At 52.5% G+C, this 15,154-nt stretch overlaps 1 protein-coding gene across 4 annotated transcripts; it reads left to right on the top strand.

Moving 5' to 3' along the window:
- The first annotated feature begins 1,901 nt into the window (after nucleotides 1–1,901).
- On the top strand, nucleotides 1,902–13,544 carry CDK16 (cyclin dependent kinase 16). 4 transcript variants are annotated; one of them, XM_020896642.2, is made up of 16 exons: nucleotides 1,902–2,311; nucleotides 7,374–7,581; nucleotides 8,187–8,320; nucleotides 8,423–8,548; nucleotides 8,635–8,691; nucleotides 8,790–8,904; nucleotides 9,586–9,680; nucleotides 9,778–9,840; nucleotides 10,094–10,217; nucleotides 10,419–10,539; nucleotides 10,649–10,746; nucleotides 10,831–10,936; nucleotides 11,018–11,060; nucleotides 11,208–11,298; nucleotides 12,088–12,165; nucleotides 12,585–13,544. In XM_020896642.2, the coding sequence occupies exons 2-16, from the start codon at nucleotides 7,380–7,382 to the stop codon at nucleotides 12,623–12,625; spliced, it is 1,494 nt and encodes a 497-aa protein (XP_020752301.1). In that variant the 5' UTR covers nucleotides 1,902–2,311; nucleotides 7,374–7,379; the 3' UTR covers nucleotides 12,626–13,544. The 4 variants fall into 4 exon arrangements, with proteins under 4 accessions (XP_020752301.1, XP_020752302.1, XP_020752306.1 ...); XM_020896643.2 differs by lacking the exon at nucleotides 1,902–2,311 and adding an exon at nucleotides 2,363–2,755; XM_020896647.2 differs by lacking the exons at nucleotides 1,902–2,311; nucleotides 12,585–13,544 and adding an exon at nucleotides 12,266–12,525.
- The last annotated feature ends 1,610 nt before the right edge of the window (nucleotides 13,545–15,154 follow it).

Genomic DNA, 15,154 nt, shown 5'->3' with positions numbered 1-15,154 from the left:
TTTCCCACTACAGGTACTTTGTCCATTATTGCTGCTCTAGAGTACCCCAAACACTCTGCACCTCTGTCCACTGTTTTTACTATTGCAGCATCTGAGGTTTGCACACGAACTTGATTTCTCTGCTTCTAGTATCCTGGTACCTTTGTGGGTACTCTAGGCCTTTTTCACTGTATCCCCCCTCAGCACAGCTCCTGGATACCCTTGCTACCTAATTCACACAAGGTATGAGAACAGCTTCTTCTTCAAGAGCCCATGATTTCTGGTTGCATCTTTGTTGCCCACACATGCCATTTTACTTCTCTGTCATTTTTGTCTACCATTATAACACCAGCAAGATGGGAGACCAGGGCTCAGTGGGCAAGGTTTCCAGTCACTGCACTGAGCCCTCTGCACCCAGCAGGCACAAAGGACAGGGTAGGGACAAGGTTGTCTCTTGTCGCTGCCTAATACTATTTACCATCAGTCACTCAACAAACATTTGTCAACTGCTTACTGTGAGCCAGGCAGTATTGTAGGCGTTGGAGACAGCAACAGATTAAAATAATCCCTGTCCTGAGGTGGGAGGTGTGTGTGCATGCACATACTGGTGAGACTCAGACAGTAAACACAGTAAGTAAATTGCATGTTAGAAGTTGATCAGTGCAATTCAAAAGGTCTGTAGAGCCAGGTGTGGAGGTCTGCAATGATGGGGTGCAGGCAGGCACTTTTAAATAGGGGAGTCAGAGAAGGCTTTATGAAGAAGGTGACATTAAAACAAGGACTTGAAGAGGATGAGGCATGTGAATATCTGAGGGAAGAGCATTCCAGGCAAAGGGAACAGCAAGTGCAAAGTCCCTGAGACTGGATTGTTCTTTATTCAGGAACAGCTAGGATAATAGTATGGCTGGAGTGGAGTGAGAAGGGCAAGAGATGAGGCCTGGGAAGTGGTAGATCTGAAAATCTGTCCTGAGGTGGACTTTTGTCAAGTATTTCCACTCACGACATGCTCTGGTAAATCCTTGTTTGTATGAACTGGTATGGCCAAAGGTATCATAAAGGGAAGCCCAGAAGAGGTGGGAATATGGCTTTAGACTGTAAAGATGTGCAATGGAGTCTACCTCCATTTGAACTGGGCTTGGCGATACTGTAGGAGTTTTCCAGGCAGAGAGGGGTAAGGGATTAGGTTGGCTTGGCAATGCTTGACACACAACAGGCACCCAATAAATAGAAACCTGGACAGCTCAGGAGGTGGTGCAGGGGGGAGTCATGGGTGGGGCTCTGGCGGACCAGAAGAGGTAGTTGAGAGGTGGCAGTTCAGTTCAGTCACTCAGTCATGTCTGACTATTTGCGACCCCATGGACGGCAGCACGTCAGGCTTCCCTGTCCATCACCAACTCCCGGAGCTTGCTCAAACTCCTGCCCATCGAGTCGGTGAAAGGTGGCAGTAAAACCCAATTTAGGGCATGTCCTCGGGTGAAGGGAAAGAGACGTCCCCTTCCAAGTCAAAGCCGGAACCATGCCAAGTAATGCTCTCGCCCCTTTAAAGGTCCGTTTTTCCCATCAGCTTAGGCTGCACCCTGTGAGCTTCGTTGATGGAGATGGGAGTGGTTAGAGGCGGAATGAAATTCGATTGAGCGATCTTTTGACCAATCACCTTGCGAGGTGTTCGACCTATGGTAAGAGGAGCTCAGAACAAAGAGACCCGCCCCCTCCAAGGCAAAACCAATGAAAACCTGGCGGAGGCGTGGTCAGGACAGCAAAATCACGCCTCTCCAGGCAGGCCACGCCCTTCATTCTTGCTCAGCCTCACCCAAGGGAGCAAATCCGATTGCCTGGGCGACACCTCGAAGGGCGGGGCTGCAAATGTTCACAGTTGGAAGGAGCTCGTGGTCTGGGAGGAAGGCGGGGGAGCTGCTGGGCGGGGCTAGACTCTCTCCTATCTAAGGTGGTAAATGCCAATGATTCTCCAGGCCGCCTCTCCGAGAAAAGTCATCTCGCGAACTTTTAAAATCCCTGCCTCCCGAGACACATCAGGGGACTAGGACTGACTGCTTCATCTGTCTTTTTCCTCCTTGCAAAAGTCCCGTTTTCTATTATGGGGATGTACCAAGTGAGACCGAGTAGGGTGAGCGAGTGGTGACTGGCACGCTGGTCACTGGATGCTGCCCACTTCGGCGTTAGCAAACTTCTAGCAAGATCGCAACTCAGTACCAAATAACCTCTACACTTCCCGCTGGCGCAGTTCCAGGGCCAGCGCCACATTTCCCAGTGGGCGCGCAATGGCCGCGCCCCCTCCCGCTGCGGACGGGTCTTTTGGTACCTGAAGTCCGAGGTGAGTCCCCTCCTTCCCACTTCACCCTTTCCAGCGCGTGCGTGCGCATGCGCGGAGCGCGGCGCGCGCAGCGGTTTGGCCGTTGGCTGTTCGGCCCTGGGATTCGCTGCGTCTCCGTGAGCAGTAGGCTCTGAACCGCGAGCCGCCGTGAGCTCTCGGATTCCAGCCGGCGCCAGCGAGCCCGGGGGCATCGCCCGCAGCGGCCAAGCTCATGGCCGGCTGAGCGGGACGCCGCCTCCGCCTCAGCCACCGCCGCCGCCGCCGCCGCCTCCTCCTCCTCAGCCGGCGGCGGCCCGGGCCCAGCAGCCATGGCCGAAGACTACTGGGACGGGCGCCTGCGGCGAACTGGAGGAGAAGGAGGTCGTGCGGCCTCAGTCCGGGCCGCCGCCCCAGGCGCCACCGCGCCGGCCCCGCGGCACTGAGGTTGCTCGCGCGCCCCCGCCGGTGAGCGCGTTCACGAGGCATGGGGTGGGGGCTGCTCTTCTTCCTACAGAACCAACCCAGACCCCGGGCGGTGCCCAGGGGTCTGGGGTGCACCGCTGGCCTGTGCCCCCTCCCCCAGCGAGTTTCCCAGAATGCACCGGGGCGGGGGGGGGGGGTCATTCAGGGCCTCACTGACCTTGGCCCCGCCCTGGGCCTGGTCTGGGAGCTAGGGATGAGAAGTACTATGGGTGCTAGTGGGGAGTAGGGTGATCGAAGGACCAGGGGGTGTGTAAATGGGTGGCAGAGTGGTGAAAGACTAGAGGTTTGCTAACTGGGGCCTCAGCTGTGAAGGGGTCAGAGCATGTGGTAGTAAACTAGTCTTACCGCTGTGTAAGGTTTTGAGGCTCAGTGTGTGCTAGCAGAGGGGCGGTGCTGGGCCCAAGGATGAATAACAAGGAAGAGGACGTCAGAGGAGTGCTGAGATATGCAAATGGGGTTATAGCTGTAGAAGGGCCCTGTGGGTGTTGCTGGTGGATAAGGTGGTAGAGGTGCCAGAAGGTTCGCTGGTGGGATTGGAGCTCTGAGGTCCTGTGTGTGGTAAGGGAGTCACGATGGTGTTAACACTGTGTATTTGTCCATGAGGGACTGCAGGGTTTGAGGATACAGTGTGCTCATAGAGGACAGGGTCCAGTGTTGAGAGGGTGCCAGTGGGGGTCGTAGCTCTCAAGGGTATGTGCATATGGTAATAAAGGTCTGGACAGTATAAGGCCCAGTATATTAATGAGGGCAAACCGGTGGAAGACCTGAGCCACGTACTAATGGGTATTAGAATTGTGGATATATGTCTGTGGGGAGTGGGGATTGGTGGTGAGGGAAGAATCTTAGCATTGTAAGAGGTTCATTGTATTAAGGATCAAAGTGGTGTGAGAAGAGTATGTATCCATGAGGTCAGAGGATGTAAGATTGTGTGTATGTGTTAGACACTCAGTCGTGGCCGACTCTTTGCGACCCCTTGGATTGTAGCTCGCCAGGCTCCTTTGTCCATGGGGATTCTCAAGGATTCTCAAGTATTATTCTGGGGTGGGTTGCCATGCCCTTTTCCAGGGGATCTTCCCAACCCAGGGATCGAACCTGGGTCTCCCACATAGAAGGCAGATTCTTAACCGTCTGAGCCACCAGGACGCCCTACAAAGAAGCAGGGTAATATATGAAGTTCTAGTGACTGCTCATGTGGGTTTAGTGACAGAGGTATGTAAATGTGTGTCAGTGTGGGGAGAATCAGTGCAGTATGAGTTCTGGAATATGCTAGTGAGTGTTGGAATATGCTAGTGAGTGTCAGAATATTGGAAAGATAGTGTGTACCTGAGTGCCTGAGATTTGTTGAGGTTCCAGGGAGTGCTAATGGAGGATAGAGCTATGGAGAAGATCTTGTGTGCAATAAAGAAGATGAGGGCTGTGAAGGGATCCAGTTGTCAACCAACGGGATTATAGCTGTGGAGGAGTTGAAGCAAAGAGAAATAAAAGAATATGTGATGGTCTAGGTGTGCTAAAGTGGATTAGAGCCATGGAGGGCTGAAGTGTGCTACTGGGGTTCTGGGCTGGATGAAGATCTGTGTGTGCTAATGAGGGTCAGGCCATTATAGAACAGCGTGTTTGTGTGTCCCTGGAGAATGGGGCTGAGTATGGGTTCAGGGTGTGCTAATGGGAAGGCACTGTGAGGTCCGGTGTGTGTTAATAGGGGTCAGGGTGAAGTGAAGGTCCAGCCTGTGCTGATGGGAAGTGGGGGGACAGGGTAGTGGGAGGACCAGAAGACAACATTAATAATGATCACAGCTGTAGAGAGGTCTGAGTGTGGGCAAAAACAGGTTCAGGGATCTGCAAGATTCACTTTGTGTTAATGGGATTCAGGGCAGTGTGAAGGTCCAGTGAGTGCTAATATAGGTTACTCTGTACAGCTGTAGAGGGTCCCAAGTGCATGTAAATAGGGATCATAATCTTGCTGGGGGAACAATGAGTGCTGTGGAGAAGCTTACAGGCAGCATGTGGTGCTAAGAGTTAACTTAGAGGAGCCGACTGGATGCTAACAGAGTTCAGTGTTCTGTTGAGGCTTTGTATGCTAATAGAGTCAAAGATAAATAGGGACATTGCAGTGCTGTTGGCAGTTAAAATGCAGAGAAGCCTTCCTGAGGGTCCAGTGTGTACTGAAGGAAGCAAGACACTGTGAGAGTCCAGTGTGTGCTTATGGGATGTGCCTGAACAGAATGAGGATGGTATGTTCCTATGGGAGTTACTAGAATGTGATAATTGTGTCCTCAGGGGCTGGTGTAATGTGAGGTGGTAAGTATCCTTGGGTATGAAAATATTTTGAGGATGGAAACATCTCCTTGGGGAGTCAAAAAGAACATGTGCCCTTTTTTGAGTGTGGTTGTGTATGTAGTTTCTTGCTTCCTCATTCACTATTCTAAAATCTAAAAATCTGAGAAAACTAAGATGATATTTGAAAGTTTTACTGCATGTTAATGTTCCAGTGTCTCTGCTCACAGGACCCTGTGAAGGGTCCCCCTGCTGGGGGCATTGTATGAAACAGGTTTTGTACCCCCATCTTCCTAAAATCTCCCCAAAACTAAGCCCTGGAACATGTCCAGCCCTTGGAGTTTCCACTTAGAGGTCATGGACCCATGGCTCCTTCTGACTCCTTCTCATCCTCCATCCAGCCCTACTTGCAATACACACCCCCCTAGATCCCCTATTCCCTTCCACAACAGGCAAAACAATTGGGTATCCATGCCGTATGGACAGACACAAGAGCATTTGGGGACTGGCCATTCTTCACCTTCCTCAGCCTCAGGTCTAGTGTTCACCAGGATTTTTTTTTCTCTTGTTATCCCAGGTTGGACTTCAGTCCTCTTTATTGAGGTCTTTTCTGCTAGGCTGGCCCCTCTACCCTTCTGGGGGTGATGAATTCAGGCAGGCAGAAGTGGGGTGTGGGGACCACTGGGGTGAGCACCTGATTTCACGGTAACAGATGATTCAGTTATCTCCTCAAATCCAGCCCCAGCCCCAGCCTCCTATCTAGCTCTGCTTCCCTTGGGCCCAGGGCCATCTTAGGCCCTGCTGTGAGTCCAGATGGTCCCTGGGCCAGGTCTTTCCCCCTCCTTGCTGGCCCAGAGCCCAGGAGGAAGCAGAAGAAGGCCGGCCTAAGCCTTTTGGTGGCCCCGTTCCTGCCAGCAGCCCCATCTAGGTCATCATCTTGCCAATGCCAGTGTCCCTGGGCCACCTTGTCTGGGGTTGTTAATGAGTAGCAGGGACTCACCCTGACAAATGTTGGTCCTAGGTCTTTAGCTCCTGATTCATTAATTTCTGCCATGAGCACTTTTTGAGCACCTACTCTGTATCAGTCACTGTTCCAGGTCCTCAGGATATAGCTGTGACCTAAACAGACATCCGTCTATCCTGGCAGAGCTGATCTTCTAGTTATGGTGGTGAGGAGACAGTAAAGAATAAAGAAACCAATAAGTAAATGGTGTCATTTCTGAGGAGATGATAAGTGCTGAGGGCACAATTGACAAGGTGAGGGAGCTCAGGATGGTTCAGATTTTAAATAGGGTTATTCTTGGTTATCTGTTAAAAAAAATGATATTTGAGCAGTGGCCTAGAGGGGGTGAGCTACTTTAAAATCTAGAGAAAGAGTATTCTAGTACCGGGAAGAACTGTTGCAAAGGCCCTGAGGAGGGACTTTTGGGTGTGGTTGCAGAACAGCAACGAGCAGTGAGGTGAGGCCAGAAGGGTAGTAGTGTGAGTGGGGTAAGACCTTGAGGGCCACAGGAAGGAGTGAGACGTTTATTTGGGGTGATAAGGGACACATGGTACATTCTCAGCTAGACAAGAAATGTGACCTGGCTTGTAAAAATCTCTGGGACCCTGTGGTCCAAACCTGATTGAACCTTTCCAGCAACTCTCAGGATAGCTGGTATACTTTGAGATTCCCACCCCCCACAACCCCACCCAGTGGTTGGGTCTGGGCAGGAAACCTCTCCCTCTCCCCGCACCCCTCATCGGGGTAGCCCAGTGGGGTAGTCCACTAGTCACCTTGACGATGGTTGCTGGGGGAGGCGAGAGGGACCTTGTGGCCACAGGGAGCATTCTGCCTTTGCAGTTGGGGGTGATGTGGGGCTGGTGCCAGCGGAACATGCCATTGTATGGACATCCCTGGGGCCGTGTCAGTGGTCTCAGGGTCCTGAGAGAGTCCCCCACCTCACCAGTGGCTGGGTCCATCAGTGCCGCTGCACCTGAGAATGCCTGCTGTAGAGCCCTCTGCTCCCACAGTGAGGCTGCCCCCAAAGAGGCCAACACTTCATCAGTTGTGCCCTTTCCCTCAGCCAGCCACCCAAGCCTTAGTACCCAGGTGGGCTCTTAGGAGCAGGGTCTCCTGGGGCTGGTTGGTGTAGGTGGCAGGCACTGACCAAGATCTCCATCCATGCCAGGTTTCCAGGAATCCTGTGTGATTCCAGGGTTCCACAGTGTTTGGGTGAGCACTGCCACAGGTTCCTGTCAGTGCACCTCACTGGGTTTTAGGGGGCCCATGGGGGTCAGGCAACTGCTAGGGTGGGACCCATTCCCATCCCTACCCCCTGCTCAGGTCGCCATGGATCGGATGAAGAAGATCAAACGGCAGCTGTCAATGACACTCCGAGGGGGCCGAGGTATAGATAAGACCAATGGTGCCCCTGAACAGATAGGCCTGGATGAGAGTGGCGGGGGCGGCGGCAGTGACCTTGGAGAGGCCCCCACACGTGCTGCCCCTGGGGAACCTCGCTCTGTGCGGGGCCCACTCAGCTCTGCACCAGGTGGGTCCAGACCATTCCCGCTCCTAGCCTGGTCCCCAGGGGTGCTGCCTGCCAACCAATTTTTTCTTAGACTTGTACTATTTTCACTTTCCTTTCTCCATTTTCTCCCCCACCTCTACCATCCTTGCTCAACACCCTCTCTCTGTTGTCCATCTGTGCCCCTTTCCTTGGCTTTGTGCCCAGGTCTCAGGGGGAGGAAGGGTACCCTGCCTGCTACAGCTGCCCCAAGCCTCCCTCTGCCCTTCTGCGCTCTGTGACAGCCCCTTCAGGCCTCCTGGCACCTGCCTGCCCCAGGCCTGCCTTCCCAGGGCATTCGGCTACTTCTGCCGCTGCCTGCCCACTGGCCCTGGGCAAGCCACAGTCTCAGCTCGCCGCTGACACGGGGTGCTCCACTAGGTGACTATTGCCCCCCCTGCCCAATTCAACCTGTTTTGACCTGTGTGAACCTCCCGGGGCCTTCCCACCCTCTTCCCTGAGGAACTCCAGGCTGCTCTGGAGTCCATGTGCGTACATGTGTGATGAGGGAATGTGTTATGAGGGTGGGGAGATTTGTCCTGGGGCTCCTGAGCCCACCTGGTGTGCCCTCCCCCTGTCCCCACTACCAGAGATTGTGCATGAGGACTTGAAGATGGGGTCTGACGGAGAAAGTGACCAGGCTTCAGCCACGTCCTCCGATGAGGTGCAGTCACCAGTGAGGGTGCGCATGCGCAACCATCCCCCACGCAAGATCTCCACTGAGGTGCTTAACTCCCTGTCTGGGCAGTGGCGGGGCTGGAAAAAGAGGGTTGGATCTGGATATTATAGCTGATGGTCCTGTTTTTTCCCCCATCTTGCCTGCTAGGACATCAACAAGCGCCTATCACTACCAGCCGACATCCGGCTGCCTGAGGGCTACCTTGAGAAGCTGACCCTCAACAGCCCCATCTTTGACAAGCCCCTCAGCCGCCGTCTCCGCCGCGTCAGCCTGGTGAGCATCTTCTGTTCCTGTCCTCCTTTTCCTCCTCCCAGTCCCTTCCGCTGAGCCTACTTCAGTCTGCATCCTTTACCTGACAGTCTGAGATCGGCTTTGGGAAACTGGAGACCTACATCAAGCTGGACAAGCTGGGAGAGGTGAGAGACAGCCAGGAGACCCATGGTAAGGCTGGGGTTCAGTGGGAACTCCCTGTAACCTCATAGCTTCTCTCCTGTCACTCTTCCTCACATTCCAGGGTACCTATGCCACTGTCTACAAAGGCAAAAGCAAGCTCACAGACAACCTTGTGGCACTCAAGGAGATCAGACTGGAACACGAAGAGGGGGCACCCTGCACCGCCATCCGGGAAGGTACAGGTCCCACCCCATCTGTTGCAGGCTTCCCAGGCTCTCCCCATGGTGTGTATGTGCACATACACTCCCATAGTGAGGACAGGATTGGGGGTTCTGGGACTTCTCTCGTGGTGCTCTGGGCTTCATGAAAAAGTGCTCATCACCCACATATCCAGATAATAAATTAGGGTAACCAGGAGTCTTCCTTTGTTGAGAAGAGGCAGATAATTGTTTACTTTGATTCTGGGAATATCCTTGAAGTGCTCATCAGTTTACTTGACACAATAGTTTCTAGTCAGAAAATCACATGGAATGAGTCTGAACTGTATAGAAATTGAATGTACAAACTCATTTTTACATGAAGCTGCGGGTCTGTATACTGAGGGTTGGAATAAGGGCCCTTTCCAAAACCAAAAACTGGTTGTGAAGATCTAGTGTCATGTAAGCCTAAGGCTGCGATCCAAGGTTCTGGCTCTGTACTCTTCTTTGAGCCTTAGTTTCCATGTCTGGAACTTGGGGACACACCTTCTTCCTGATAGCAGGTGGGTTGGAGCTGGGTTAGAGTGGACTGTGAGCCACCATCCCAAACCACACAGGGAAAGGAGGAAACCCTGGGCTTGACCCCATCTAGTCTTCCTCGCCTCTGTCCTGAGCATGGGCCTTGACTCTTCCCCTGTCCCAACTCCCTGCTTCCTGCAGTGTCCCTGCTCAAAGACCTCAAACACGCCAACATCGTCACACTACACGACATTATTCACACGGAGAAGTCCCTCACCCTTGTCTTTGAGTACCTGGTAAGATTGGGTGGCCATGGGTCCTGGGGGAGGTGGGGAGATGGCCAGGAGCCACAGGATGTGACCCTCTTTCCTCTACCTGCTCTTCTTTCCTCAGGACAAGGACCTGAAGCAGTACCTGGATGACTGTGGGAACATCATCAACATGCACAACGTGAAAGTGGGTGTGGGGCAGGAAGCAGGGGCACAAGGGGGCCCCCCACTCACCCACTCCACCCCCCAAATCTCCCAGAAACAGATGTTTCCCATTTGGCTTTTTTGCTGGGAGCCCTTGAAGGGCATTGGGACCCTATCCTCTATTTGTGAGACAAGGCTCTGGGCTCAGTGCTTGTGTTTGGGAGGGAGAGCAGTGCCTGCTTGGGGTCAGGCTGCTGCTACTCTTTGACCTCTGCCTGCCATTCCTGGGTCCCCAGCTGTTCCTGTTCCAGCTGCTCCGTGGCCTGGCCTACTGCCACCGGCAGAAGGTGCTACACCGAGACCTCAAGCCACAGAACCTACTCATCAATGAGCGAGGAGAGCTCAAGCTGGCCGACTTCGGTACCCCTGGCCTCCCCCTTCATCCCAGTGATCCCCCAACCTTACTCTCCCAGCCCCTCCTTCCCTCTGACCACCTCGTCTCAGTCCCTTCCCTTCAGCCTCTCTAGGCTTCACTTGGGAAGCCCTCAGTCCCAACCACATTCTCCCCCAGACGGCCCATGATCTCCTCAATTCCAGCTGCTCATTATCTCCACCTACCAGGCCTGGCCCGGGCCAAGTCAATTCCAACGAAGACCTACTCCAACGAAGTGGTAACACTGTGGTACCGGCCCCCTGACATCCTGCTCGGGTCCACGGACTACTCCACTCAGATTGACATGTGGTAAGGACAGGCTGAAGTGTGGCAGGGGCCACGCAGTAAAGGGGAGTGGCTTGGTCACAACAGCCAACCAGCTAACTACCTGCCTATTCACTGTGCTCTCCTTGCCCAGGGGTGTGGGCTGCATCTTCTATGAGATGGCCACGGGCCGGCCCCTCTTCCCAGGCTCCACAGTGGAGGAGCAGCTGCACTTCATCTTCCGCATCTTGGGTAAGGAGGCATGAGCCCTAGGAGCTGTGGGGACATGCAGGGAGGCCCTGTGAGATGCTTAGGATAACTCCGCTTCCCCGCCAGGAACCCCAAATGAAGATACATGGCCAGGCATCCTGTCCAATGAAGAGTTCAGGACATACAACTACCCCAAGTACCGAGCTGAGGCCCTTTTGAGCCATGCACCCCGGTGAGGCTGGTGGGTGGGTGGCTGTTAGGGGCCAGAGTACCCAAACTCAGTTTAAAACAGGTCCCCTTGTCCTTGAGGTAGAATTGACAGCGACGGGGCTGACCTCCTCACCAAGCTGCTGCAGGTGAGACCACCTTCCTGGGCCACCCTAGGGGCCTAGTGGATTCCAGGTGTGGGGGAAACAGAGCTACAGGGGCAGGGTCTGGGGTGGGGAGGAAGAGAAGCCTACTTGTTGAAGTGTCAATACTCCCCCACCCCAACACACACTCAGTTTGAAGGTCGCAATCGGATCTCCGCAGAGGATGCCATGAAACATCCATTCTTCCTCAGCCTGGGGGATCGGATCCACAAACTTCCTGACAGTGAGTGGGGCTGGGGAATGGACCAGCTGGTGGGGGGCTTTGTGGAACAGGATTGCTGCAGATAGCTGGGCAGTTGTGTTGAGCTCTAGCTGTGCCATCTCTGATGGGGTGAGGCATATGCCCTTGTTCACATATGTGATATGTTGTATTTTATAAAAAAGTTTTTTAGCTTTCAGTTTCTTTTACCTTTCATGGAAATTTTCAAACATAAAACCTGACAGAACATCCATCACTTTACCTTAAAATCCCATATATTTATATATTAAACCAAGTAATATGGTCTATTATATATTGAACTAAATAATAAGTCCCCAAGTACTCCAACAAGTGATCAATTCATGGCCAGAGTGGTTTTATCTATATTCACTCTGATTATTTTAAATCAAGTCTCAGATCCATCATTCATCTATATACAATTTTAGCATGTACCTCTGAAATATTTTCTTAAGCACAACAATAATACAATGATCACACTAAAAAAAAAAAACAAAAAACATTGGATTAATCTCAGTCACAACCCAAACATCATCCATCATCTAGATTTAACAGGTGGTAATTGCAATACCACTATTACACTTGACAAAACTACTAATTTCTCAGTGTCATGTAATAGTCTACATTCCATTTTCCCTAGTGGTAGCTGGTTTGTGTGTGGGATTATTTGGCTGATGAAAGTCAAGACTCAAAGAAAAGGCAGCTTTTTCTAATTGCCCTGATGGGGCCACACAGGAGGTGGTCCTGGATGGCCTCATGGGTCCTGCCCCACTTCTGTCTCTCCTCCACCCACAGCTACTTCCATATTTGCACTAAAGGAGATCCAGCTACAAAAGGAGGCCAGCATTCGATCTTCGTCAATGCCTGACTCAGGTAAGTGTAGGTGTGACCCTTGCCCTCTTCCCTGCCCCTTGGCCCCCGTCCACTTGCCTGCTTGCTCACCAACAGCCATCCGCTCTGCTTTCCCCTGCAGGCAGGCCAGCTTATCGAGTGGTGGACACCGAATTCTAAGCCACAGACCGAGGCCCCAGCAGGCAGCAGCTGGAGGGATGCCACACCCCTCACAGGGCAGCCCCCAACTGCATCCTCCCTGCTTGCTGCCTGCCTGCCTGCCTGACTCATGCTCCCATGCCCACATGTCCCCTGCTGCCTGTCTGAACACCCGACCATTGGCCTGTTGGCCCACCCATTGGCCTGTCTGCTGGGTGCTAACAAAGCTCTCATCGCTCCTTCTCCTGGTCTGTCTTGTCTTATCTGTCTATATGTGTCTCTTTCTCTCTCTGTCTTGGTAGTTGCCGGTGGACAGCGTGGCCGTGCCAGCCTCCCACACTGAGGCCAGGCCTAGACCCCTCCCCATCATACCCTCCCCCAGGACCACTACCCCATGGCCAACCAGGGGTCTGGAGCTAGCCCAGGCTGGGGATCTCGACTCAGACAAGTCATGGTGATGCCTTGGGTCTGAGGCTCCCCTTCCTGCTTTCCTGCCTCATGTTGTGTGGGCCTTGTTTGTTTGTTTCATTCATTGTTGTTTTTTTTAATTATTTTAAATGAGATTTTCATTTTTTAAATGCAATATCTCTGTATACAGACTGCTGGGCCCCACTCACTGTGTGTGGCCCTCCCACAGTATTTTGTGCAATGAAGCCCTGCTCCCAGCCTTTTCATGGCAGGGACATAGTCCCTATTCAAAACCCTGATCATCACCAGACCCTGGGGTCAGCTAAGGGAAAGCATGCCTTGGCAACTCGCCTTCCAACCCCCACCTGCCATCCCCAGCCGCAGGGGGACTTGGGGACTACTGGAGACTCTCTGGGAGATGGATGAGGTGGGGGGCCCCCACTCTTTCCCTCCTTTAGTCCCATAGCTGGGGCTTCCTTCTCAGGGTCTCCCTAGCCCAGCCCTCCTGCCCCCATCCTGCACGGTGCTGTTGAGTAGGGGCCCTGCCAGGAACTGACCAACTCAGCGGTGGAGCCATAGTGTGCATATGTGCACAAGCAGGGACAGAGGGGCGCATGGGAGGTTGTGCCCAGGCATTACCCCCTATCCTCTGGGGAAAGTGAGACAGGGCAGGGACAGTCTCTGGGGTCAATCCCCAGATGGGTGGTTACCTTCCCTTCCTCCACTCTAAACCCTGGGGCCCTCAAATGGGGTGGGAGGGCAAGGGCAGGGGCCCTCCTAGGGGAGTTGGGAGGGGTGGGTTCCTGAATGCACCATAATCGCTGTATGAAATATTAAAAGTCTAAAGTGAAAAACTTGATTGCAAATCCCTTTGGGGGTGGGCTCAACCCAGGGTGAGTACTGGGACCTTGGAGAATTCACACTTGGTGCCTGTTGTCTAGAAGAGCACTGCTAGTGGGCCAGGGATGTGTCAGGACTATGAAAAAGCATCTGAGGGGTTGCACATAACATGGTGGAACATTGAGTTGAAGCAGGTAGGGCAGGCTGTATAGAGGATGGGCTAAGGATTGAGCAGAGAGGAGTTAGATTTACCCCAGAATATGAGGAAACCAGATAGAAGATAGACTGTTAGGTATGGAGAGGCTGTTTCTTTGAAAGACACTTAGAAGGCCCAATAAAACCAGGATTTGGGGAGATAAGGCAGAGAAACCCAGTATGACTAAGACATGTTTAGCTGGGACCATGAGGCAGGCCAGTTGGAATGTGATATGGTAGATTTTAAACCACAGAGAAGATAGGGGAATCTTTTTAATACTTGGGTCAAATTTAGGACTAGGGCCATTGATGGAAGTTTAGGTTATTGGTATCTAGGAAGTAATGGAAACCATGGACATGTACGAGATGACTGTGGAAAGAATGCAATCGTTTGTGAGAAGTCTATAGGTAGCCTGGGACTCAAGTTGAGGCTCTGATTTCCTCTGTCCTGGGAGTTCTAACCCCTGTCCACCATGTTGAGCAAACCCCTGGATAGATTCCCAGGCAGAAGACGTGGGGTGGACAGGGCCTGGCAAATGCTATAGGCAATACAAGCCTAAGTGGCTGGTTGATGAAGTCCAGCGGCAGCAGTGGACCTCTGCTGTGTCCCTGTAAGCATTCTGGTGATAGTCTACAGCCTTATGGTTCCACGATGACTGTGAAGTCCCCAAAGATGGGAAAGCAAGCAAGGAAAACCATCTTCCCTGTTTCCTTATAATGGCTAAAACTGTTAAGCCCCTCAGCAGACTTTTTGTGCCATCCTTTGGCTAGAATCAGTTGACATGGCCACTTCTGATAGTAAGGAGGTGGGGAAAATGAAGACCTTGCCAAAGGGGACAAGATTGCCAGGCTGGACTTAGGACTAGAACTCACCCAACTGCTCTAGGAACTGGTAGGGTCATTGGTGTGGGCAGAGATTGGTTTCTGGAAAGTGGAGAAAACAAGCCTACAGAGGGAGGCCTCTTGTTGGATTGTAGGAAGGACAAGCTTCAAATTAAATGGGGAGGAGGTGTCTGCAGATGGGCAATGAGAGTCCGTTCAGAGAACCTGACAAGCTTCAGGTAGGCCTGAAGGGCATCTATCTACCATGTGCCAGACCCAACTCGAATGCCACTTTACAGATCCTGAGGTGAAATGGCTGCTCCCTTTCCTCCCTCAAAGATTACACAACTGAGTTGTGACCCCCTCATCTGTGCCAGGTCTGAGCTGGAGGCTGGCATCAGTAATTCACAATTCCTGCCCTAATGAAGTTAACTGAAGATAGAGGTAAATTGTGAGATCATGTGTATTGGTGGCAATGGGGTTTGAAATTGTGCAAAGAAAGGGTATTTTGGACACCTGTGTGTGCATGGGCCTAAATGTGTGAAAAAGCAAGGTATGCATTTGCCTGTGGGAATGGGTAGTGATAGTGAGGGAAATACACTGAAAG

This window comes from Odocoileus virginianus, chromosome X, assembly GCF_023699985.2.
Source record: "Odocoileus virginianus isolate 20LAN1187 ecotype Illinois chromosome X, Ovbor_1.2, whole genome shotgun sequence".
NCBI classification, from domain to species: domain Eukaryota; kingdom Metazoa; phylum Chordata; class Mammalia; order Artiodactyla; family Cervidae; genus Odocoileus; species Odocoileus virginianus.
Note: the sequence above shows the minus strand (reverse complement) of the source record. Positions and strands in the feature narration are given on the sequence as shown.